The sequence below is a fragment of the Cavia porcellus genome, unplaced genomic scaffold (genome assembly GCF_034190915.1).
Source record: "Cavia porcellus strain 051 isolate PalLab524CR breed Dunkin Hartley unplaced genomic scaffold, mCavPor4.1 scaffold_49, whole genome shotgun sequence".
Classification (NCBI taxonomy): Eukaryota; Metazoa; Chordata; class Mammalia; order Rodentia; family Caviidae; genus Cavia; species Cavia porcellus.
This window is the reverse complement of record NW_026947532.1, coordinates 5835178-5858409: the sequence shown is the minus strand read 5'-3', so window position 1 is coordinate 5858409 and position 23232 is coordinate 5835178. Positions and strand designations below refer to the sequence as shown.

The window sequence follows — 23232 nt, the reverse complement described above, 5'->3', positions numbered from 1 at the left end:
CCCTGTTCATCCAGGCGTCCTAAATAATTTCATTGGATCCCTGTCCCTCAGATGAGCAGTCTGAGGCTCAGAGGTGCACGGCAGAGCTGGGGACAAGGGCCTAGCTTGGGTCTCCTACATGCCAGCCCTGGCTGGCTGGAAGGGGCCAGCCTGCATCACCCCCGGAGGTCCCGTAGTAGTGCGACAGGCAAGTGGTGGCCCTGACTGGTATGTTGCTATCACTCTCAGTTCCTGGGGAAAAGGTTAAATACCACTGAGATGGCAGGGGGGGACCAGTGACTTTCAAAGGGGCCCCGAGGCACAGCCAGCCCCTCCCCTGAGGAGGGGCCCAGCTTCCTCCAGGCCTAATGATATTCTGGGCTCAGCCCTCAGCTTTGGCAGCAGTTTAACCCAAGCCAGGGCGGATTTCTTTCTCACTGATCTCAGCTTGACACCCAATTAGCACAAGAATGGGAGGAGGAAGCCTGCAAGAGGAGCCTCCCAGCCTCCCGGGGTGCGCTAGGGGAGCAGGCGGGAAGACAAAGGGTAGCGGGCAGGGGGGCACCCGCGCCCTCGGTGCCCCTTCCCCCGCTGACCCCACCATTGTCTCCCCAGGAACTTCAGAGAAGAAGGAGGCTGAAGTCCCACCTAGGCGGCCAGCCTGCAGGAGGGGACAGAGGATGGGGCCAAGTCCCTGTGCAGCGAACGTCCAAGGGGAAGGCTAGGCCGAGGCCACATGGGTCAGAGAGCAGGCACAGAGCCGAAGGCAGGCAAAACCTGGTCTGTGGCCTGCCATGTAAGGGTCCTCGGGTAAACCACACATTCCAAGTCTCAGTTTTTCCATCTGAAAAATGGCAGGAGTCACTGTGAGGAATAAATTAGATAACGTGTATGAAGTGCCAGGCAGGTGCAAAGAGGCAATTCAATACTTTTCTTTTTTTTTTTTTTGTTGGATACAGGATCTTGCTATGTAGTCCAAACAGGTCTTGAAATCATGGTGATCCTCTTGCCTCAGCCTCCTGGGATACAGGTAGGCACCACCATGCTGGCCAATAAATACGCCTTGAATGAATACAGTGTGAAACTAATTCTGTTAATGAGGGATCCAGTGGGGTAGGCCTACGGCCAGAAGAAAGTCTGTCACTGAGTGAATGCTGGGCAGCCATGGACTGAGCTGGCTTAGCACAAGCCAGGGCCCTGCCCCTCCGCACCTCCAGTTCCCAAGTCCCTGTGGACTTGGCTTTGACAGGACCTGTGGGAAGGCTTCCTTGATCCCCTAAAGCCCTGTGCCCCTGCATGATCCTGTTATAGATAGCTAAATTAGCTAGAAATGGAGAGGGATAGGGAAGGGGGAAGGAAAAAGTAAAAAAATGAAAAAAGAAGGAAAAAATGGAAAAGTTTTTGTAAATGGGGAGGGCAGTAGGGACTGAAGGAAGGGCAGGGGAACGGAAAAAAATTGTATCACCTACAGGTATAAATTCTCTATTATGAATATGATCGCTATGTATAACTAAACATACCAATAATCTTACTGGAAAAAAATATTTCCTAAACAACTATACTTACAATCTTATTGGCTAATCATAAATTTGACCGTTTTACCCGCCTCGCGATTTTGCTCTATAAAACTTCCTTTGAAAGGGAGGCTCCTTGACTACTCATTTGGGACCCTCCTGTCTCTCAGGAGCTCTTCCTATTTCACATTCCTTTTCTCCAACAAAGTTTCCTACTCTTAACCTGTGTTGTCCCTTAGAATTCATTCTCCAACTTTGGGGACACAACTCGGCACATCTGACATCTAGCACTGCCCCTGTATCAATGCCACTGCCCTCAACATGGACCTGTTTTGCCACTTACATCTTCTAAAGCACCATCCCCAGGAGGGCTGGGACTCACTGGTGTTGCTCACTGTCCTGTCCCTGCCCCAGCACCAGGCCTGCTGCTTAATACACGCTCAGGGAATGTCAAGTGGGTGAAGGGTTCCCTGAGTACCCTGGGTCGCAGGATATTGGGCTGAGATTGGCTGGAGTCAGAGGACACGTAGGGCCCTAAATACCTTCTATGTAGGCCCAGGCTGGCAAATGCCACTAGCTTAGCAAGCACTTACCAAACCCTCCAGCTGGGCATGGTGACTCACACCCGTAACCCCAGCACCCAGGAGGGTGCAGCAGGGTTGTTTAGAGTTCAATGCCAGCCTAAACTACCTAAACAAACAAACAAACAAACAAAAGCTGGGCATGGTGGTACATACCTGTAATCCCAGCACTCAAGTGACCAAGGCAGGAGGATCATTGCAAGTTCCAGACCAGCCTGGGTACAAACTGAGCTCAAGGCCAGCCTGAGCTGCACAGAACTTGTCTCAAAAAGGCAAAAGAAAAAAAAAAAAAGAAAGAAAAGCAAAACAACAACAGTACACAGTTCCTCCCTATATACTGAGTATCTAAAATGCTATCAGGAAGGCTTTTTTTTTTTTTGTACCAGGAATCAAACTCAGGACTTTGAGCTTGCCAGGCAGGTGCTGTGCTGCTGAGCTGTATCTCCTGCCAGGAAGGGTTTCTGCTCTTAGAAAAGCTGAGAGTTCCGTGGGAGAATGAGCATAGTTTGCTGAATAGACCTTAGAGATCATTTGGTCCCAAACACAGTTTCGCTTCATTTATTTAATTTTATTAATACGTGTTTGCAGTGTGTTAGAAGTACATGCAGATTACAGTCATCTTGAAGAGTGGGTACATGTTTATAATCTTTTTTAAAATGTGGAATGCTTGGGCCGGGGATTTTGCTCAGTGGCATAAGCGTCTGCCTGGCAAGTGCGAGGTCATGAGCTCAATCCCCAGTACCACAAAAAAAAAAAAAATGTGGAATGTCATGAATTTGTATGTCATCCTTGCTTCTCTGTATCCTCATTTAGTATATTTAGTAAATTCCTAATTTAGTATATGTGCTGCCGAAGCAAACACCATGTTCATAATATTATAGGTAACTAAGTTGGACAGAAATTCATTCACAGTCCGAGAGGGACTGGGCTTTCCAGGAAGTGATTGAAAGATAAAGATACAGGAATTGTGGCTGGAGGTGCATCTGAAGAAGGCAAAGCCTCAAGATAAAGTCACAATGGCCTGACTTACAAACTTCCTTAGAAATAAGCATGCACTGAGTCTGTATTGTAATTAATACCACCCCGTCCAGTAAATCCAGATATACATCAGATACCCACGTGAGTGACTAGGGTATCTGGACCCAGCCCTTCCCATAATTGTTCCTGTTTCTTGCTAAGTGCAAGCCCTGCCTCCCAGTTGGGTCAGTATTAGCTAAGCAGCTATCCCTGTAATCTTACTGGTTAGTTATAGTTTGATGCATGTTGTACCCACATTGTGACTTTGTTGTATAAATTTCCCCTGACACAGGGTCTCAGTGACAACCCACTCAGGACCCCTTTTGTCTCCAAGGAGCTATCTTACAATACAAAAAAAAAATTTTTTTTTTAATTTTTGAGACAAGGTCCTGCTATGTAGTTGGGCTGGCCTCGAACTGATCATACTTCAGCCTCCTGAGTGCTGGGATTACAGGTGTGCAGCACCAAGCCCAGCTCTAAATTCTCTCTAGAGATGGAGCAAATGGAATTCCAGAGAGGGGAAATGACTCACCACACAGCTCAGGGATTGTGGGGCTGTTCCAGGTACCATCAGACTCCTCTGTGCTTTTTAAGAACCAGAACTGTCTTGTATGTCCTTGTTTACCAGTACCCTTGAGCAGTCCCCGGGACACTGAAGGGGCTTGAACTGGACAAGGAAGCTATGGCCAGAGACAAAGAATAAGAAGGCAAGGGGACCAGAGGAAGCAGGTATAGATGACAGTAGAATTGTGAGATAAGAGAACATGGAGGTATGGAGGAAACTGAGGTTGCAAAACTAGGTTAGGAAGCCAATTAATCCAAATTTGTTGGTTGGGTATGGGTCGAGGGGAAGAATTAAGGATAGTGTCTGAATGTTTGGGTGCTTGGATGTCTGGGTAAGTGATACTGGCATCCAGGAGAGGGAAATATAAAGCCTATACCAGTTGTGGCAAACCTATGGCATGCATGCTGCAGAGGGCTGTTTGTATCACTGACAGTTTTCAAAGGTTCCTTCTCAGGCCAACCATGGTAGTACACAATTCAGTTGTAATCCCAGCACTTGGAGGCTGAGCCAGGAAGATCACCCTGACCTAGCAAGATGCAGTCTCAAATAAATGAACGAATGGTTCACCTTCACTGGCTATATATCAAGAACTATGCTGAGAATTTGTTTAGTCCTTACGACAGTCCTGTAAGGATAGGCTATTACCTCCATTTTACAGATGAGGTAAGTGAAGCACAAAAATGTTAAGGGCCTTGCCTAAACAGCTAGGTCACGGTGAGACTCACTCTCAATTTAATCAATGCACCCTTACCCAAGAGGCTACATCCCAACTTCTACCAGTACCAAATGCAGTTCAGAAAATGCTGCAGTATAAAGACCCATGGGTTACATCCACTCCAGTGTTTCTCCTCCAGGCTTTTTTTTTTTTTTTTTTTTTTTTTTTTTTTTTGAGACCATGCAGTTCAGGCTGGCCTTGAGCTCACTTTGTAGCCCAGGCTGGTCTCGAACTCGCAATGATCCTCCTGCTTCAGCCTCCCAAGTGTTGGGATTACAGCTGTAGGCCATCATGCCCAGGTACCCCTCAGGCTTTTGCAACAACCTCCAGTGCCCTCCCTGTCACGTCTCTTGCTTGTTCTGCTCCAAACTATTCTCTACACTGCAGCAAAAAAAGTTGTTCTGGAAGGGTGTGCTAAGGATCAAACCCAGGGCTCCTTGCACACGCTAGGCAAACACACTGAGCTACATCTTTAGCTGTAAAATGATTTGTTTGTTCCTTTTCGAGGCAGCTCTCACATCATCTTAGCAAACTCGCTGCTCACCAACTTCTACTGTCCTCCCTTGTGCCCTGGTTGTTTGCCCCTTCTGCTCTCCTCAGAAGGCTTCCCTCATGTTCCCCTAGTTTACTCAAGCTTTGGCGCCCAGCATGTCCCGTCTAGATAGTTTCAGGTGGAGCACAGGACCTTCCACATGATGGGGCAGGCCACCGAGCTGTGGCCCCCACCTCCTGCTTTTCTTTCTGAAATGTCTGCAAGTTTAGATTGTTTCGTGCCGTTTGAGATTTACACTTAACAATATGCTAGTATGTTTACTTGATTAGTTTGTCTTCTCGCTAGCCTGCGAAGGCCCTAAATCCAGAAGAAACCTTACCAGCTCCCTTTTTACTACTGAATCCACAGCATCAAACAAGGCACCTGTGGACAGCAAGTTCTCCGCTTAGAAGGGAGACTGCTGGGGCGGAAATAAAATGATTTTGGAGGTTGCTTTTACTTCAAGATATGACAAGTGAACGAGCTCGCCCAAGCAGTGTGTTGGCTGACATTTATAACTAATGCAAGACAAGAAGTAACGTAGCTCACAGTCGTGTCGCAAAGATGCTGCCGGCTCTCGTCTCCCTAACTGTGACTTGGTTGAAGCCGCTCCGCACTCAGTCTCTGCGACCCACAGTCCTCAGGAGCCGAGATGACCTCCCCTCCTCTGCTCTGAACTTTCCTCCAATAGCAGAAGAGGATAGACTCCTGGGCTCCGCCTCTTCCGCTCGACACCGCCTCTTCCGCCCGCGACGGCGCGCGGCAACCGGAAGTGGGCTGGCGCGCCGGAAGTTGAGGAGAGTTTCTTAAGAGCTAGGTTTCCTCAACATGGCAGCACCCTTGTCAGTGGAGGTGGAGTTCGGGTGAGTCAGATTTGGGGTTCCATGGGGATGGATTGAAGTCGTCGGACCTGACGCTCCCGTCTTGCCTGGGGGCCAGTCAAGGCCGAATTGCCGAGGCTTGCTGCATCCGCCGTAAGCTATATCACCGGCTCGAGACTGAGAGATTCGGTCTCCCTTGGTGGCGAGACCGTATGTCCGGGAATAGAAAAGCACACACTGGCGGGCGGTGCGCTCCGGTACTAAGCAGTGCCCTTTACCCTGTGTGACTCAAAAGACATGACAGTTAGCAGGCGGTCTCCCCACAGTCTTTACAAGTCTCCTTTCCCACCAGGCCCATCTGTTTGGCATCTAAGCTCCTAAAACCTGAAACTACCACTCTCCTACCCTTGATTTCTTTACGGGACTCCTTTCTCCTTCCCCAAGAATTGAGGGTTTTAAGAAGACTGGTGCTTCTTTCAGGATAGTTAGTAAACCTGCTGAGTGGTTTCCAAAGATCATGAGAAATAACCAAAGAAACGGCAGAAAAAAATCTTTTCAAGCTACCATGCCCCCTCCAACAAACACAAGGTTTCTCATGGTTTCAAAGCTGAGAGAAAAACTGGAAAATTTAGAGAGAAGGGGGAAAATAGGCCTAAAAAATAGGTGATTATCATTTCTAAAGTCACAGCGAAATTGGGACTGAGTGTGTGTGCCCGTGTGTGAGAAGAGATAAGTTAAGGTCTAAGTGATAAGAAAAGTCTGGGATGGGAATCTAAAATCCCCGTCCACATGCCTTTTCTCCCATTGGATGCCCCGTTTCTTTCATGTTTTCTTTTCACTGCCTAGTTCATTCTCCAGTCATTTATTGAGTGTCTACCATGTGCCAGGCAGTGGGCCAGACAGAGAGGATACAAAGATAAATAGCACTCTGTCCGTGCCCTGCAGTGTTCAGCATTTCTAGCCCTTAGAATGGGGAAGTGTCATGAATGATAAATACATTTTAATTGATGATATTGTCTGACTGCTTGGATCCAACTAACTACACTGGGCTGGCCTCTTTACTGTTTTGCTTCCCTGACCCTTGGCCTGCTTTACCCTCCAAGCCTGTAGATTCTAGGAGGATCTATGCTACCTTGATAGACCTCAGCAGTTGGACAGGCAAAGCTGTGGTCTGCCAGGGTTAAGATTTGCCTGGAGCCAAGGAATCACACATGGTGTTTGTTTACCAGAGATAACCCCCATCTGCCAGATATGTATTGGCAACAGTAAAGAAATCAGGAGGAAAATAAGTTCCTTGCCTTCTGGAGTTTACAGACTGACTCAGTAGCCCATTTCTGACATCACCCTTGCTTACCTCGAAAAGCAGTAGTGAGCCCTGGCAAGGCAGGACAACATTCCTGCACCTACCTACCTGTCTCCACCAACATTACAGAGCCCATGAGTGTTGCAACTGGATAGGCAGTAAGACTCCCCAAGATATGTACCAGACACTGATCCCTTCTCTCTGTCCTAGCATGCTGTACATCTGACCTCATTTCATGCATCGTTTAGCAGCCATGCTTCACCCTTTTGTCTGAGCTAGAGGCTGCCATGCCCATCATTTACCCAGTGGGCCCACCTCCACAGGTCCTGAATAGTCTGGGATATGTTGTCACTTCCAACTCCTGGGCAAACATAGTCATCTTGGCCCCACCAGCTCTTCCGAGTCACTACAACAACTTTTTCTCTCTTGTCAGTCACCATTTCTGCCATTTTTTATCATGCTCCCTGAACTGTTCTTAGAGCAGTTCTCAGCATGGGATTCAAAGAGAACAGCACAGATGTATTTTGGGCCCCTTTGGTCTGGGTTATAAAGCCTCAGGTGTGATACTACCTTTGTCGCATCCCATTTCTTCCTCAACATGTTGGAGAAGTATTGGTAGAGATAACTATTGAAGTCAGAAAAAAGGGAGAGAAGTGGACATTTTCATTCATTTGGTAAATATTTAGCAGTACAGTATGACAGTGCCAGTAACACAGTGCCTACTGTGTGCCAGCCTCTGTTTTAGTAAGAGTTTGTATTCCAGTAGGTAGAGGGAAAGTACATAAGTATAGATAGACGATTTTTTAAAAAAAATATGAAGATAAAGTAGAAAATGTGAAGCATGCCTGGGAGTGTGGCTCAGTAGTAGAGTTCTTATGTAACATGTTCAAGGCCCTGGGTTTCGTCTGTAGCAATAAGAAAGAAGAAAGAAAAATGAAGGAGTTTGGAGAATGTCTGTACCTGTCATTGGTTTCAGACAAATCCATCAGGATGTCAGGGTATGCAGGTAGAGGCAAGATGAAGGTATCTTAATTGAGTCTGAATAGCAAAGTCTCTTAAAATGTAACAGGATTTGGCCTTGAGTCTCTGGGGCCAAAATAAGTTCCTCATCTGCCTCCCTGAATCACTCCAGAGGCTTGGCATGTACCTTCCCCCATTCCAGATGTGCTGGCAAACATCTGCCCTTCCCTTGGGACCCAGCAGTGCCAGGTCTCTCAGCTACACTGGTCCTTCCTTCATCCATTTCTAAAGGGACAAACAGGCTCAGCCTCCGAGCCTGGCACCACCAGGTTTGGCCATTCTCAGTTGTTTGCCTGGGTCCCAGTGCCTCCAGTTCCCACCCTTCTTCTCTGACCCCCAACTTCTGAGCTCCTTGCCTGTCACCCTCCCCCACCCCAGCTGCTGCATGTGCCAACCCCTACCCAGAAGAAAACGGGGCTCTTGGAAGGAGATAAATGCAGGCTCTGTGCAGGCTCGCAGCTGAAATGGCCCTGTGCGCGGCCACAGATGGGCCTCTGCTCCCCCTCCACATTTCTGCATCAACAAAGCGTGACCTTGTTTGGATGACAGTCGCCCCATGTTTCCCCCATGACAATGTTTGCCTTGCCTGTGCCTCCCAGTGGGCTGCCTTAGGACATATCTGTTCGCTGAGATGGGGAAAGGGTGCTGGGGTGGAAGACATCACATCTATCCAAAGCCTATTGAGGCCTTTCTCAGTTCAGACCCATGTGAAGTCTGGGATGGGAACCAGGAGATCTAGAGGGAGATGCTGTGTGGGACACAGGAGTCCTGGCTGCTGGACTTGGCTCTGAACATCTCTGTTGTCCCAGCCTTCCCTCAGCCAGGTGCTGGGGCACAGCACTGAACCAAACTCCCACTTCAAGGGGCTTCCTGACCTTAGAGGAGTCATGAGTTGTTTTGTTTTGTTTTGTTTTGTTTTGTTTTGTTTTGTTTTGTTTTGTTTTGTTTCTGACAAGATTACTAGAGCTGAGCAGCAAACAGTTAGATTCAGCTCCTAGTGCAGCTACTGCTTGTCTGACCTTAGACAAGTGACTTAATCTTTCTAAGCTTCAGTTGGCTTCTCTGGTCAGCGTCCCTGTTCAAATGGAATTAATATCGCCTCCCTCCTTCCCTGAGAAGGCCTGAGGGGAAAAGGAGCTGAGGAACATCTAATAAAAGGGCAAGATGATGTGAACAGTTACTGTTTATTGAGGCTGAGCCCAGTGGCTCTCTAGGCCTTCTGCACTGTTCTGTGTACACCTGGCCAGCAACAGCGGGCAGGGGCAGGCATTTCCAAGGCTGACCCAGGCAGAGGACACTGCTAAAAGCACAGAGGTCTCCAGAGGCCTTAAAAGGGCTTCTTGGCATTTTGTATCTTTGCTAAGTTGGGTTTTCTGCCTTTTTTTTTTTTTTTTTTTTTCCTTTTCAAGATGAGGTCTCTAAATTGTCCAGACTAGCTTTGAATTTCTGATCTTCCTGCCTTAGCTGAGATTACAGACATATACCACTATGCTTGGCTGTTGCTTAGCATTTTTTCAGATGTAAATAGCAAGGCTTGAAATTGGATGTGGGATTACAGACCTGTGATCCAAGCACTCTGGGAGGTTAAAGCAAAATTCAAATCCAACCTGGGAAATTTGGCAAATTAGTCTCAAAGTATAAAATAAAAAAGGGCTAGGGGTAGAGCCCATTGCAGAGGCCCCGGCCTCAGTCCTCAGTACCAACACACACACACACAGTCAAAGCTTGTAAAGATCCCACATGCCCAGGGTAGAACCTGATCCCTACCTTGAGGCAGGCAACTCCAGAACCTGTGTTCTACAGTTGTATCCTAAGCTGTCTCAAGAAAGCAGAGGTATAAAAATGAAAATCTGCAAATCTATGTGCTCGATTATGGACCATTATATGCATTGTAGTTTACCACATCAGGACATCACCTGAGAGAATCAGTCAGTGGTACTCACTGTTCCTTCACCTTCGTCTCTGCATCCCCTGGGCTGCTTCTGCCAGCCCCACCTTCAGTTCTCAGGCTCAGCTCCCTCCTGCTTGCATGCTCTCACCTGCTGCCTTTTTCTGGACTTGCTTTGCAGAGGTGGCGCGGAGCTTCTGTTTGATGGTGTAAAGAAACATCAAGTCACTTTGCCTGGGCAGGAGGAGCCCTGTGAGTATCTCTGGGCCCCACTGGACAAGAGTGAGTCTGTGGGATCCCTCATCCCTATTCAGGTGGGAATGGCTTAGTCCTTACATAGGGCTTCTATACTAAGAATTTTAGGCCAGTACACTTGTAATCCCAGCACTCAGAGAAGTTGAGACAGAAAGATCGCTTGTCAGTTTGAGACCAGCCTGGGCTACTTAGGAAGATCCTGGCTAAAAAAAAGCTTTAGGCTAGTAACTTCACCTTCCTGAGCTTCAGGGTTCTCATCATTGAAGTGAGAAAGGTGATCCGTTTGTCAGTGTCAGAGGAAGCAAGTTGCACTGTTTCTGTCCGATGTAATTTGGCAGCGGGAGTGGGTGCTCATAAAGGAGATAGCCTCTGCTGAGAATGGAATGTATGAATGGGCTCCCATTTTGGTGAGACTCTATTCTTTTTATTTTAATTAGTACATGTTTGCAGTACATACCAATAATTATATTCATCTTGGGAAGTTGGCATGTGTACACAGCTTGTCTTGATTCTTTTTATGTGCCCTTAACCCTTCCCTTCCTCCAGCTAGAGAGCCTGGAGGAGGGAAGTTGACTAAGGGAGACAGTGGATTTTTAAAAATTTGTTCATCCAAATACTTGCTAATATTTTTTAAAGAAATATGTACCAAGCACCTTCTGAGTGGCAGACTGTGTTAGTCATTAAAGAGACAGCTGTGAGCAAGAGGAGCCAGGGCCTGCCTTCCAATGGGAGACTTTAAAGGGTAATCCTGGCGGGTCCAGCTGGTAGCTGTCAGCTAGCCTGGCAGCAAGGGCTGGATAGGTCCACCATTAAGGTCTGTTTTTTATGGGGATGTAGTACTGGAGACTTAACCCTGAGCTACACCCACAACCCGTGCTAAGGTCTTTTGCAGGCCTGGCAGTAGATACTAAGACCAGAATACATAGGGAGTAGGAGCCTAAAGAATGGGGTTCCTGTTGGGGGGAACAGTAGAAAATCGTCAAGGGATGTTTATGAGATTTTTCTAGAATGGATGTACAAATGCCAGTCATCAAATGGTTATAATGGCCCAGACTCCATGGCTGCCCGGGTCACAAAATAGCAGTAGAGTGGGTCTGTTTGCTGTGTACCAGGGTTGGGGGACTCTCACTGAGGAGCAGGGCAGTACTCTCCATATACTGGGAATGGACAAGTGGCTGACGTTAAATGTCAGGGCAATAAGATGTGTGTCCTGGTGAGGACATAGCCCAGCAGCATAAGTGCCTGGCTGGCAAGCACAAGGTCATGTGCTCAGTCCCCAGGACCCAAAAAAAAGATTGTGTGTCCCTGCTAGGGAATACCCACAGGTAACAAGATGATGTTTCTTAGTTTGACAGACAGCCATGCAGCCTTGGGAGGGAACAGGGGTTCACCTCTATCTCAGAGACTCAGTCTTGCCTGGATATATCACAAATTATGATTTATTTCCCCTCAAGTTTGTTTGACACAAAAGCCCACACAAATTTTCCCAATTCCAGCTCCAACTCATTCATTCACTGGCTGAATACTTTGAATACTTTGTTTTTGTTTTTGTTTTTGTTTTTGTTTTGTCTTTATCCATTTTATTGGTACCAGGGATCGAACTCACAACTGCCTGCTACAGGCGCTCATGCTGCTAAGCTAAATCCCCAGCCCCAACTGACTAAATACTTAGCAAATGCCAGGTGCTTCCTTTCTGTGCCAGTTCTTACCACTGTACTTGTTCAGTGGTAAGCAAAACAGGTGCACAGCACTTGCCCTGATGGAGTTAACGGTGGGATGGCAGTAGAACCAGGCAGTAACCAAGGACGCAAATAAATATACAGTTGTATCATTCAAATTGTAGCGGTAGTGAGGAAATCACAACAGGTCCTTAGCACTGGACTGAAGACTAGCCAGGGAGTCCTCTGTAAGGATGTGGCATTAAGGAAGATGAAAAGATGCCAGCCTGGGGAGTTGCAGAGGGAGAACAGACATGCAAGGGTCCTTCAGGCCTCGAGGAAGCACTTGAGAAGGCCCCCAGGGATAAAAGGCCTTGGGTTAGAAATGAACTGAAAACCAGGGTCCTGTGGATTACAGGCTGAATTTGGAGTGGTAGGAGAAGCTCCAGTTGGTTATGCAAAACATAGTCACAAACTCCTAAGAGATAGCTACCGTGATTTCCTTTTTTTTTTTTTTTTTTTTGTACTGGGGATCAAATTCACGACCTCATGCTGGCCAGGCAGAGCTACATCTCTAGCCTCATTATTTCCATTTTAAAAGGTAGGAACCAGCTGGGTGTGGTGGCACACACCTGTAATTCCAGCACCCTAGGAGGCTGAGGCAGGAGGATCACAAATTCTAGCCCTGTCTGGGAAATTTAGCAAGATCCTGCCTAAAAATAAAAATAGAATGGCTAGGGAGGTAGCTCCATGTGAAGGCCTGGTTTCAGTTAGTCCCTGGTACAACAGGAAAAAAAGAAGAGGGTGGAAACCAGACTGAGAATGCAAAGCTCAGTAGCTGAGCACTTGCTTAGCAAGCCTGAGATTCTGGGACCAGTTCTCAGCACCATTAAGTAAACAGTGGAAACCCAAACTCACAGATACCGGGGTCTCACCCCAAGTTGTATAGTTATGTAAATGCTAGTGCTGGTAGTCAGATCCACATTCAGGACCTAAGGCCAGTACTGATCACCATTTGACCCAAGAGGCTCTCTGAATCACTGAAATCTCTCAATGTTAACCTGTTTTCCAGTTGGTTTTGTTTTATTTTGTCTTTTTGAGACAGGATCTCACTGTACAGTTCGGGCTGGCCTTGAGTTCACTTTGTAGCCCAGGCTGGTCTCAAACTTGCAATGATCCTCCTGCCTCAGCTTCAGCCTCCTGAATGCTGGGATTACAGGCATGCCTCACCACGTCCAGCTCTGTTTTCCAGTTTTTACCCTCTAATTCCTTCATTCTTGCCTTAAGCAGCTACTGAGCTTGGTTTGTGTAATGATCCCAACAGATACTATCTGTCATCAAGGAAACTGGGCATGGAAGGAAGACAGGAAGAAGGCAGGAACTTGAGACTTGGCCATACTTACCAAGAAGGAAAGCTGGGGTAGGACTTGGGTTTCTCCTCCTGCATCTCTAGCCACTTGTAGTGAGAAGGTGGGGGTTACACTCCCTACACCCCGATGGAAAGAAAGGAAGTAGGGAGAAGACAGAGCATCTCTAGCTCACTGTTTGGGTCCCTGTTGTGGGCCTCTACTTCTGATACTTTGGTTTGTCCAGAGGTGTGGGTCATACTGTCGCCAAGAGCTGGTTGGCAGCTGCCAGGCCTTACCCTGGCACACGTGAGCCTGGTGGGAGGGCAGGCGGTGGGTATTGGTTGGAGAGCCTTACTCTCCACCCTACTCCCAGATCTGTCATCTGGCAGCCTTCCCAGCCAGGGACTGCCACTTGGCCAGGCAGTCTTGGAGGCTCCAGCCAAAACAGCAGCCACACAGATAGATTGTGACAGGTCCCACAAACAAGGAAACACATGTCAGGAGCCTCCAGTCAGCCAGTGTGAGAGGAGAAGGCAGGTGAGGCCAAAGAGGCTGAGGCCGAAAGGAGCCCGCCAGAGTGTCGTGCACATCGTTGATTTGTGGGCCTCTTGCTTCCCCGTCTGTTCTGTATTGTGCTCAGTATCTCTTGACAGCTCCAGTTTGGTGTGCAGATCTAGTGAGAGTTTGCGTGTGTGTGTGTGTGTGTGTGTGTGTGTGTGTGTGTGTGTGTGAACCCTGGTGGTGAAGGGGTCCATGAGCACCATCTCAAAGGAATGGATTGTCTCCTTAACTGGCTGAGCTTGGGAGGGTCCCCAACAGCCAGCTCTGGCCACTAACAGTGCAGGACACTGGGTCTTAAGGACTCAAAGATCCTGACTCCAGGCTTCCAGCCCCGACCCCAGGAGGAGACTGCCTGCCTCACTTTTCCCTGCCCGCCTTCCTCCTGCTCACCTCACAGTAAAGCGTGGCTGGCGAGGGAGGGCAGGAGCCAAGCTAGTGGAGCTCCCGGGTGCTTTAAACTGCTTAGCATGCATTTCACAGCCTCTCTGGGGCCAGCTGTTCCTTTCTCCGCTCTGGGGCCTGTTTGCTGATCCCCTCCCCACCCCTCCCAGTCCCTGTGCAAAATTGCTTTTGAAAAGATCCACTTTCTGCTTAATTAAACAATGAGGAGCGTCCCCTCGCACATCTGTAAACCTCCTTCTGAGGCCAGTTTAGCCCACAAACTGCTCCATTCTTACCCCCATTCACTTGTAAATGGATCCTCAAAGGTTCCCTCGTCCCTCCCCTCCCCAAGCTAGTGCTTTCTTCTCGCTTTCAGCCTGACCTGGGGTGGGCTCCTAGAAGAGCGCTGACTTGGAGCCTGGCGGACTTAGTGGGCCCAGAGCTGTTTAACCTACGGAGGAGAAGATTTAGGGGCTTGGCATCTCCCGGATCTGAAGGGCTAGTGGGGGTGAGGACACATTTTTTTTGGGTGGGCCCTGGGGCCCAGCAGACCCAGTGGTGGCAGCAGCACAGACTTTTGCTTGGCAAGAAAGAGCAATTAGCAGAGCTGCTTGCCAGGAGGTGACCTCCTGTCCCCAAGGCAGGTTGGGTGAGGGCCTCTTGCAGCTGGGATTCAATGCTGGGAAGTCTTGAGATTATTACCGTTTAGCTGCCCTGCCAACAATAGGAAGTCACTGTCCCCAGACAAGAGCAGTCCACTGAGATGAGGTTCTTGGAAATTTTCCTAGGTGCACTCTTAAAAAGGGAGCACGCTACGTGCTATGATAGTGACGTTTAGACAGGGTTCCTGAAGCCCAGAGGACAAGAAATCCAAGTCAGCAATCCAAGTCAGCCTAACTGTTGAGCAAGTACTGTGTGTTGGACACTGCTGGTCTGCGTTGGCACTGAACTTTAATCCTCACAGCCACCCTGATAAGTATAGACTATGCCCCCCTTTGTGGGAGGACAGGTAGCACCATGCCATCTTATTCAAGGCCATCTCCCTCACAGTGTAGGTCCTCAGGGCTCCATAATGGAAATTCTTAGCCCCCACCACAGAGCAGCAGCTCCCCTCCCTGGCCTCCCTCAGATGGGCGCCTCCCTCCTATGGTGCTGTGTGCACAGTTGCCCTGGGAGCATTGAGCAACCACTGGTGCTTTGCAGGTCTGAGCATTGGGTTTTTTTGGTTCTAGAGATCAAACTTGTGACTATACACTTGCCAGGCAGGTGCTTATGCCGCAGAGCTAAATCCCCTACAGGTCTGAACATCCAAAATGCCAGGAAACAGACAAGTGGGTACATGACAAGTACCCATAGTCCCAGCTTCTCAGGAGACTGAGCTCAGCATTTGAGGCCAGCCTAGACAACAGATCGCTGAGACCTGGCAGGAATGGGGTTGAGGTACTCATGGGCAGACCAAAGTTCGAGACCAGCCTGGAAAATTCAGCAAGGCCCTGTCTCAAATAAAAAATAACCCATGTTGTATATATTATGTATTGCAAACATACACTAATTTTAAAAAAGAATGGATAATAGGAAGAAGAAAGGGTAAATAATTAAAAAGGGCTGGAGATGTTGCTCAGTGGTAGAGCACGAGGCCTTGGTTTCAGTCCCTAGTGCTGCTAAAATATAAGTAAGGAAAGGAGGCCAGCCAGTGCCTCGGCCCCTCTCCAGTCTCCTGCTGCTCCCATCCCTTCCCAGCTTGTGGGAAGGCACTGGGCCCTCCAGAAAACCCCAGCCAGCCCTGCGCTGCCTGATTAATGTCCCTCATTCCCCAAAGCTGGATACCAGACCAGTGGGCAGAGTGCTTGGAACCCTAGGACATCAGAGAGGGAGAGGAAGCAGGTTCTCCCTCCGATGCAGAGGGGGTCACATTGCTATGCTGGGCACAGCGCCAGGAGTTAGACTGCGACATCTTCCTCCATCCTGGATACCACCCTGCTAAGTACCCTGACCACCCTGCAGCAAAGAGGCCGAGCCTCGGAAAATTCCTCTCCCAAGTTTGGATGACTGGGAAATGATGGCAGCCTAGTCCAAACTCCCGCTCGGTACTGCCACCCTAATTCTTCTCCCCCACTCCGCAGTTGTCCCTGTGCCTAGCAAGCATCCTGAGTCCCAGAGTGCTGAGCCCCAGGCCCCCTTGCTCCGGGAGTGGGAACAGAAATGGGAACAGGGCCGGAAAAGCTTCTGCTTGAGCCTCAGCTTGCTTCCCACATCATGGGCCCAGGGCCTGGGGTTCCGGTCCAGCATAGGCCCCTCGCACTGAGCTGTTTGCCTTCTCTGTTCTGCCCTCCTGAACCTGCTGGCTTCAGCGTGCCTTAAGTCTCCAGTATATGCCTCCCTCCCATACCCTTCAGGCCTGAGTTTTAGTGTCAGCACCCTTGGAAAGGTCTTTCCTGACAAGACAAAGGTCAATTTATCACAACCAATTAAGTAATGTCTGTCTTGCCTGCTGGCCTCTTAGCTTCATGAGAGGCTCTGTGCCATCTTGCTCACTGCCTTCTCCCCTGCACTTGGCACATAGTAGTTGCTCAGCAAATATCTGTTTTGTGAGTGATTCCATGAGATTCCAGGAGGAGACGGCCCTCAGTAGGAATGGGAAGGCAGAAGGACACAGTGAGAGGGTTGGACGTGAGATCCCCCAGCCTCTGTGTATCCTAGAGCCATCCCCAAGCCACCAGCCCCTGACTCTGCTTAACCCTTCCTCCTCCCCTGGGCCCCTTTGGAAGCAGACCATCTGGCTTAGAGCCTATTTGCATATTGTCTGGGCCTCAACAAGCTGAGCAAGATGTCCCAGGGGATGCGTTTCAGGCCAGGCCAAGTGGCCCTTGCAGCCTGCAAAGGGAGCCATGAGTTCCACCTCTCCCCACCCCCAAATCCAGGCATGGGGGAACAATACGAGTGGTGATGCAGTAGTCTCACCATGGTAACAGGCTATCAAAAATGTGTGCAGGCTCGGGTGGGGGCAGGCAGAAGAGGGAGGGAGTGACCTCAGCAAACAGGAGCATCATGATAAATGAGCCAGCACCAGAACTCATCCCCCGGCGCACCCCCTGGGACTCCACCATGGTGCCATCACGTGAATGACCCTACCATGACCACTGGCCCTCCCCCAGCCCACTGCCTACTCGGTGTTGCAGGGTACTCTTTTGGAGAATCAAGGCTGCTCCACAGTGGAGGCCATCCAGGTCTGTGGAGGTAATGTCCTGTGGTCCCCAAGCCAGGCCCTGCCCAGTCTCCCTTGAGCCTCTCCACACACGCTAGCCCCGCCCGCCAGGGCTGGCAGTGGATGTGTCAGGCCCCAGCGGCTCTATCGAGCGGCCACAAGATGTATGGGCTGGCGGTCCACCAGACAGTGCCAAGATGGAGGCCAAGGAGATTCAGGGCCAAGGGGAAGCCTCTGGAATCACTGCAGGAAGGAGCCTGCTTCAAAGCCAAGTAGACCACAGCTAGCTGGAGGCAGGCTCTCCTACTCCACTCATTCCAGGGACCATGGGGACTCCAGGATGCTTTATTTATAAAGAGGAGTTAAAATTGGAAGGCAGCAGTCTCAGTCATAGATGCTTTGCCCTGTGTGCTGCTGGCATCAGACCCAAGGGTATTGGCACTGAGCAAAAAAGAGCAGTCCATCCAGGCTGCATCCCGTGTGCCAGGGTGGCATGCAGGCCCAGAGTGCCTTCAACCCTGCCCACCACAGAGGCCGAGCATGTGCCATGTCCATGCTGCGGAGCTCACACTGGGAGCATAGTGAAGCAGCCTGATCCTCATACCTGGACCCTCGGCCTACTGGGCACAGCTTGGCCCCTGCTAGGCTCTGTCCCAGCTTAGCCCCTGGTGTCCCAGAAGCAGGGGTATTTCCTTAGGGTCTGTGTCTTTTTTTTTTTTTTTTTTTTTTTTTTTTTTGTCTTCTCACTGTGCAGTTCAGGCTGGCCTTGAGCTCACTTTGTAGCCCAGGCTGGTCTCGAACTCACAATGATCCTCTCACCTCAGCCTCCCGAGTGCTGGGATTACAGGCATGAGCCACCATGCCCGGCTAGGGTCTGTGTCTTTAGGTTGCTTTTAAGAGAGCAATAACCATGCGGAAGGACTGGGCAGGAGAGGACCCAGGAACCGGAGAGTTCATGGGGCTGGTTCCAGGGTGTTTCTGCCTGGCCCCTGGTCCTGGGAAAGGAGAGGTGACCTTGAGGACAAAGGGACTGGTGGCTATCCTGGAATACCACTTCCCACAGGAAGCAGGTCTTGGTATTTGCTGAGCAGAAGAGGCCCTTTGACCCTGAACCTCTTGCTCTGCAAGGTGGTCATCATTGGCCCTCTGGGCCATGGGAGAGGGAGCTGTGGAGCATTGATTTGTCAGCACCCAGGCTGGTGAGAGCTCCTCTCTCCCTCTGCTAGAGGAAATTAACTGATGCTATCAGCTGGGTGATTGTTTTTCTCCCCTCACAAAAGGAAATATATGCAGACCTTCCAAGAGCAGAGTGGATCCCCACCATCTGGGACTGGCTAGAGAGATAAAGGTGGAAGGGGTTCTTCAGGGCCCTCCGGAGCCTGCTGGGCAGCCTCAGACCAGCTTGCTGCACTCAAGAGGGCTCTGAGCCCGGGCTCTGGCATGGGCAGTTTCTCCCACAGTTTGCTTCGAGTCCTTACTGTAGCTAAAGGCCGATGCTTCCCAAAGCCTATAACAGTACCGCAACCCCTTGCTCCAAAGACCTCTTGTTGGTCTCCTGTCTTCGGAACCTGCAGGTTCTTGACCACCACAGCCTGACCTGAAAGAGGCCCTAGGAGGGAAGCCCCATGTTTACTTCCTCCTGGGCCAGGCAGGGCTTAGGGGCTAGGAGCCCTTTGGTTTGACATTAGTTGTTCTGTTCCCTCCTCTCCAGGGGACATCCGGAACCTCCTTGTCTGGATCAAGAAGAATTTGCTAAAAGAGCGGCCAGAGCTGTTCATCCAGGGAGACAGCGTGTGAGTGCCCTTTCTCCTTCCCTGAGGTGTGCAGGGGCAGGAAGGATGTCTGGGTCCTGTCTCAGCCTCCTCTGTCCCCACCTTCCCTTTGTTCCCTCCAACTCCTCTAAGGAAGGCACTTCTGTCCAGTTCTGTCATCTGTCTTCATGACCATGTTGGACCCTTGGGCATTTGTTAAAAGTCCAAATGAAAGGATCCTGGTGAATTTCTCCAAAATTAATAGCCTTCTGGTTGCCACAGATTCGCTGTGGAACCTGAGGCAAGTTCCTTTGCTTCTCTGGGCTTTGGTTCTGCTCTCCATACAGAAATGACTACGAAGTTTCCAAGTGTTCCCTGCATCCCAAGTGCTTAGGACAGTGCTTTCCCTCCCCTAAACTTTCTGCAGTGATGAAAATGTCCTGTGCTTTGTTGCCCAGTCTGGTAGCTGCAGCCCTTGCAGTGTGGCTGGAGCAACTTAGAAACTGTAACCAAGCTGGACATGCTCACACAGCCCCATAACCCCAGCACTTGGTAGGCTGAAACAGGAGGATCCACCCAAGTTCGAGGCCTCCCTCAGCCTCAGAGCAGGTTCAAGGCCAGCCTGTACTACATGTCTCAAAGAAAGAAAGTGTAACCATTCCATTTTATTTCACCGAATTTGGAGGGTCGCTGGTGGCCAGGCTGGACTCTGTGGGACGGCGCAGGGCTGGGATTCCCAGGGTTGTTGAGCTTGCACATTTGCACTCAGGTGCACGCTCACACACAGGCCTCCCAACCTGTGCTAAGCCCAGCTCTATGTAGTAGAAGTCTCTTCTGTAACAGACATGACCTCCTGAGGGGCAGAGGTAGGCAGCATGAGAGAAGCTGCATCTGCCTCGAAGCTTAGGACCCCAGCAGGCCCTGGTCCAGAGCTGCTACCACATCCTGCTTCAGATCCTGCTGTGGCAGTCCTGGAACCTCCTGCAAGGTCAGCAGTGCTCTTTGGGCTGCTGGAGCCAGCAGGAGCCGTGCTAGGCTGCCAGTGCAAAACGTGGGCCTGCTCCGCCTTCGCAGGCAGGAAGCCTCTTGGACATTCAGATGCTCAGTGCCGTAGGCAGTGTCCCTGACCCAGAAGAGCCAAGGTGCCCCCTCCAGGATGAACGTGCCTGAGGCTTTGAAACCCAAGTTCCTCCTTTCCTTGGCCCAAGATGTTAAGGTTAAAAGTGGCTTCCATGGGGCTGGGGATTTAGCTCAGTGGCATAAGCACCTGCCTTGCAAGCAGGCAGTCGTGAGTTCAATCCCTGGTACCGATAAAAAGGAAAAAGACCAAAAAAAAAAAAGTGGCTTCCACCAAGGGTGCTGACGAGCAATATGCCAGGCCCCACACTCATCCCATTGAAGCCGTGAACAGGCCTTGCAGGCAGGCAGCACAGTTTACCCACTTTCCAGGTGGAAAAACTGACATGCAGAGAAGCAAATGACTTGCCTGAGATGCAGCTGGTGATACCGGCATTTGTACTCATTTTCTACCTGGCCCCAGAGGTCACGACTGCCTGCAGACCACAGCCCCTTCCTGAGAGATCTTTGAGCAGACCACAGGAGGAAGTGCTGCCTCCACTCTCTTCCATGACCCAAGACTGTGCCTCCTGCCTCTGCTTTTGCTCCCTGCTACTCAACACCATCTTTCCCACAGGCGGCCAGGAATTCTGGTGCTGATTAATGATGCCGACTGGGAACTGCTGGTCAGTAACTGGGGACTCCCCCCGGGCCCAGCCCCTTGCCGCCTCAGCGGAAAAGTCTGGGGCCCCTCATCAGGCCCAGAGAGAGTGACTGGACAGTCTGTGTCCGCTGCAGCAGGCACCTGAGTCTGCTGGAGCCCCCACCCCAAGTGAGGAGGGAAGGGCAGCCAGAGCTTTGCTTGCCTATGTGCAGGGTGCCTGAATTTGCAGAGAAGTCAGCCCCTCCCCGCCCTTCCCAACATGTGGGGGAAACCTAGGCTGTGCCCTGATGTCCTCTCCTCTCTCCTGCCCCAGGGCGAGCTGGACTACCAGCTGCAGGACCAAGACAGCGTCCTCTTCATCTCCACACTGCACGGCGGCTGAGGGCCCCTATGTCTGGGCCGCTTGCAGGGGGAGATCAGAACAATCAGACATCCCTTTGGGCCCTGCTTCCAGGTCTCCCTGTCCCCCTTGGCTACCTTCTTCCCTGCTCTGTCCCTTGAGCTTCCTTCAGGCAGAGAAAGGAGGCCAAGAGCTAAAAATGAGCCTTTCTGGCCATGTGAGCCAGGGAAAGCGGGCAGTGGCTGGGGGTCCCCTCTGGTGTGTCAGAAATGGAAGGGGCTCTGCAGCCAGGTGACCCAGCTGCCTTGTGCTCCTCCTGTCTCGGTCTCGTGACTGTCAGCAAGGTGCTCCAGCTCCAGGGCCATCTTGTGGGAAGATGGGTGGGCCTGAAGAACTGAAGGCGGGCCCTCCCTTCCAAAGATCCGAGGACTCTTCGCCTCAGTTTCCCCATCTGGACAGCAGAAGGCTGTGCCTGTCCCCTACTGATATCATTATGGAACCCCAGATGGGGTCCCTTATTCGGTGATGACCCCTCCCCCAAACCCAGCAGCTGTTCTCCCAGCCACACCCTCCTCCCCCTGCTCCCCAGCCCTTGACCCTGGCTCCCCCCCCTACCCCCACAGGCCACCAGATGGGTTCCAACAGCCTCCTCAGTCTTTGTACTGCTTGGTCTGCTGTGGGGGAAGGAGCCTAACCTTGGACTGGCTGGCAGAGGCCTGGCACAGGGGTCAGTGTCCCTCAATCGCTTCCTCTGCAACAACCAAGTATTTATAGTATCTGAAACTTGGAGAGATGCTTGATGGCACAAGTTTGGCTTGTTGGAAGCAGGGTGGGGGGTGGTAGCACCTGGTAGGCAGAGTGGTTTGCCCCTCCTTTCTCCATCCCTTCTGGAAGTTGGGGGCCTGGTTGCTTGCAACAGCTGACCTTGAGCAAATAAAAGGCTAGGTTGTTTGCTGGCCTTGCAGAGAGCTGCATCCTTGGAGACAGGTGGTACCCCATCTCTCCCCTGCCATGGCCTCTGGGACGCCCTCCTGTCCTGTGCCTGGGGTGCTCAGCTGCCCTTTCCCCAAAGGCTGAAACTCCAACTGCCCCAGAGGAGGTGGTCCTGTACGGGTGTCTAGAGAAGGAGGTGCAGAACCAGCCCCAGCTGACCAGCCTGAGTCCCAGCCAGTCAGATCCCATCACCTGCAGCCAGATCCCCTGGCTGCACACTGGAACTGACACAGAAGAACCTGCGGAGCCCCCTTTTCTTCCATAACCTGGAGAAAAGAGCTTTGTCTACAGGAGGAAGACCTTAAAAAGAATTAGGGCACCAGCAAATCCTAGACTTTGCTTTTCATTAATGTCAGTAATTTAAGGTGGAAATTTCTCATCCTGTGGAGATGAAAAGCACCAGATGTCCCAGCAGTGCTGGGAGGGTGCACATCATTCTCTTAGGGGATAGGTGACCCTGGCCCATGGGCTTCTTCCGCCTGCTGCAGAGGTGGCCTCCCATGAGTGGTGGAAGCAGGCATATTGGGGTTACTGAGCAGCTGGGTGGGGTGCTCTCCAGAGGCTGGCTGACAGCCCTCTCTAGGTGCTGAGATCAGGGTGTCCCTAAAGAGAACAGCACGGGACCTGAAGTCGCCCAACAGCCTCACTTGAGAGGGTAAACTTGGGCCAGTTCCTACAGCCTGAAGGTCTCTGTGTCCCTCCAGCTCCTGAGCTGTAGGACTGGCCTAGGTCCTGGGTGCTGGGGTCCTCTCGATGCCCATGGGGTTGGGGCTGAGAGATGGAGGGGATTCTTGCCCACGTTGCACCGATTAATGCTGAGCAGCAGAGCCAGAGAAAGACCAAGGGGAAAGCTGGGTTCTCCCCGCAGCAGGGGTGCTGGCGCCAGGTGGGAGCACACAGGGCCAAGACACTGGACCACTGCAGGTCATCTCCAGCCCCAAGCCGAAAGGGGTCAGGACCAGTGACCCAGGTTCACTGCCAGCAGCTCCCAGCAGTCCTCCTTCCAAGCAATTCCTGACCCCTGCTTTTGAGGAAATAAATAAGCCCCACTATCTCCAAAGGTTTTTTTTTTTTTTTTTTTTTT

The 23232-nt window shown here is 50.7% G+C and overlaps 1 protein-coding gene and 1 long non-coding RNA gene across 3 annotated transcripts; one reads left to right on the top strand and one right to left on the bottom strand.

Annotated features, from left to right (window-relative positions):
* Positions 1–2621: 2621 nt before the first annotated feature.
* LOC134475001 (uncharacterized) lies at positions 2622–10129 on the bottom strand. The gene is made up of 2 exons (XR_010045992.1): positions 9991–10129; positions 2622–6003 (listed from the first exon to the last, which is right to left on the bottom strand). It is a non-coding gene; the product is annotated as an uncharacterized LOC134475001 (long non-coding RNA).
* Urm1 (ubiquitin related modifier 1) lies at positions 5644–23208 on the top strand. 2 transcript variants are annotated; one of them, XM_003470664.5, is made up of 5 exons: positions 5644–5766; positions 10117–10187; positions 19056–19137; positions 20789–20837; positions 21129–23208. In XM_003470664.5, the coding sequence occupies exons 1-5, from the start codon at positions 5732–5734 to the stop codon at positions 21195–21197; spliced, it is 306 nt and encodes a 101-aa protein (XP_003470712.1). In that variant the 5' UTR covers positions 5644–5731; the 3' UTR covers positions 21198–23208. The 2 variants fall into 2 exon arrangements, with proteins under 2 accessions (XP_003470712.1, XP_063100382.1); XM_063244312.1 differs by lacking the exon at positions 20789–20837.
* Positions 23209–23232: the final 24 nt, after the last annotated feature.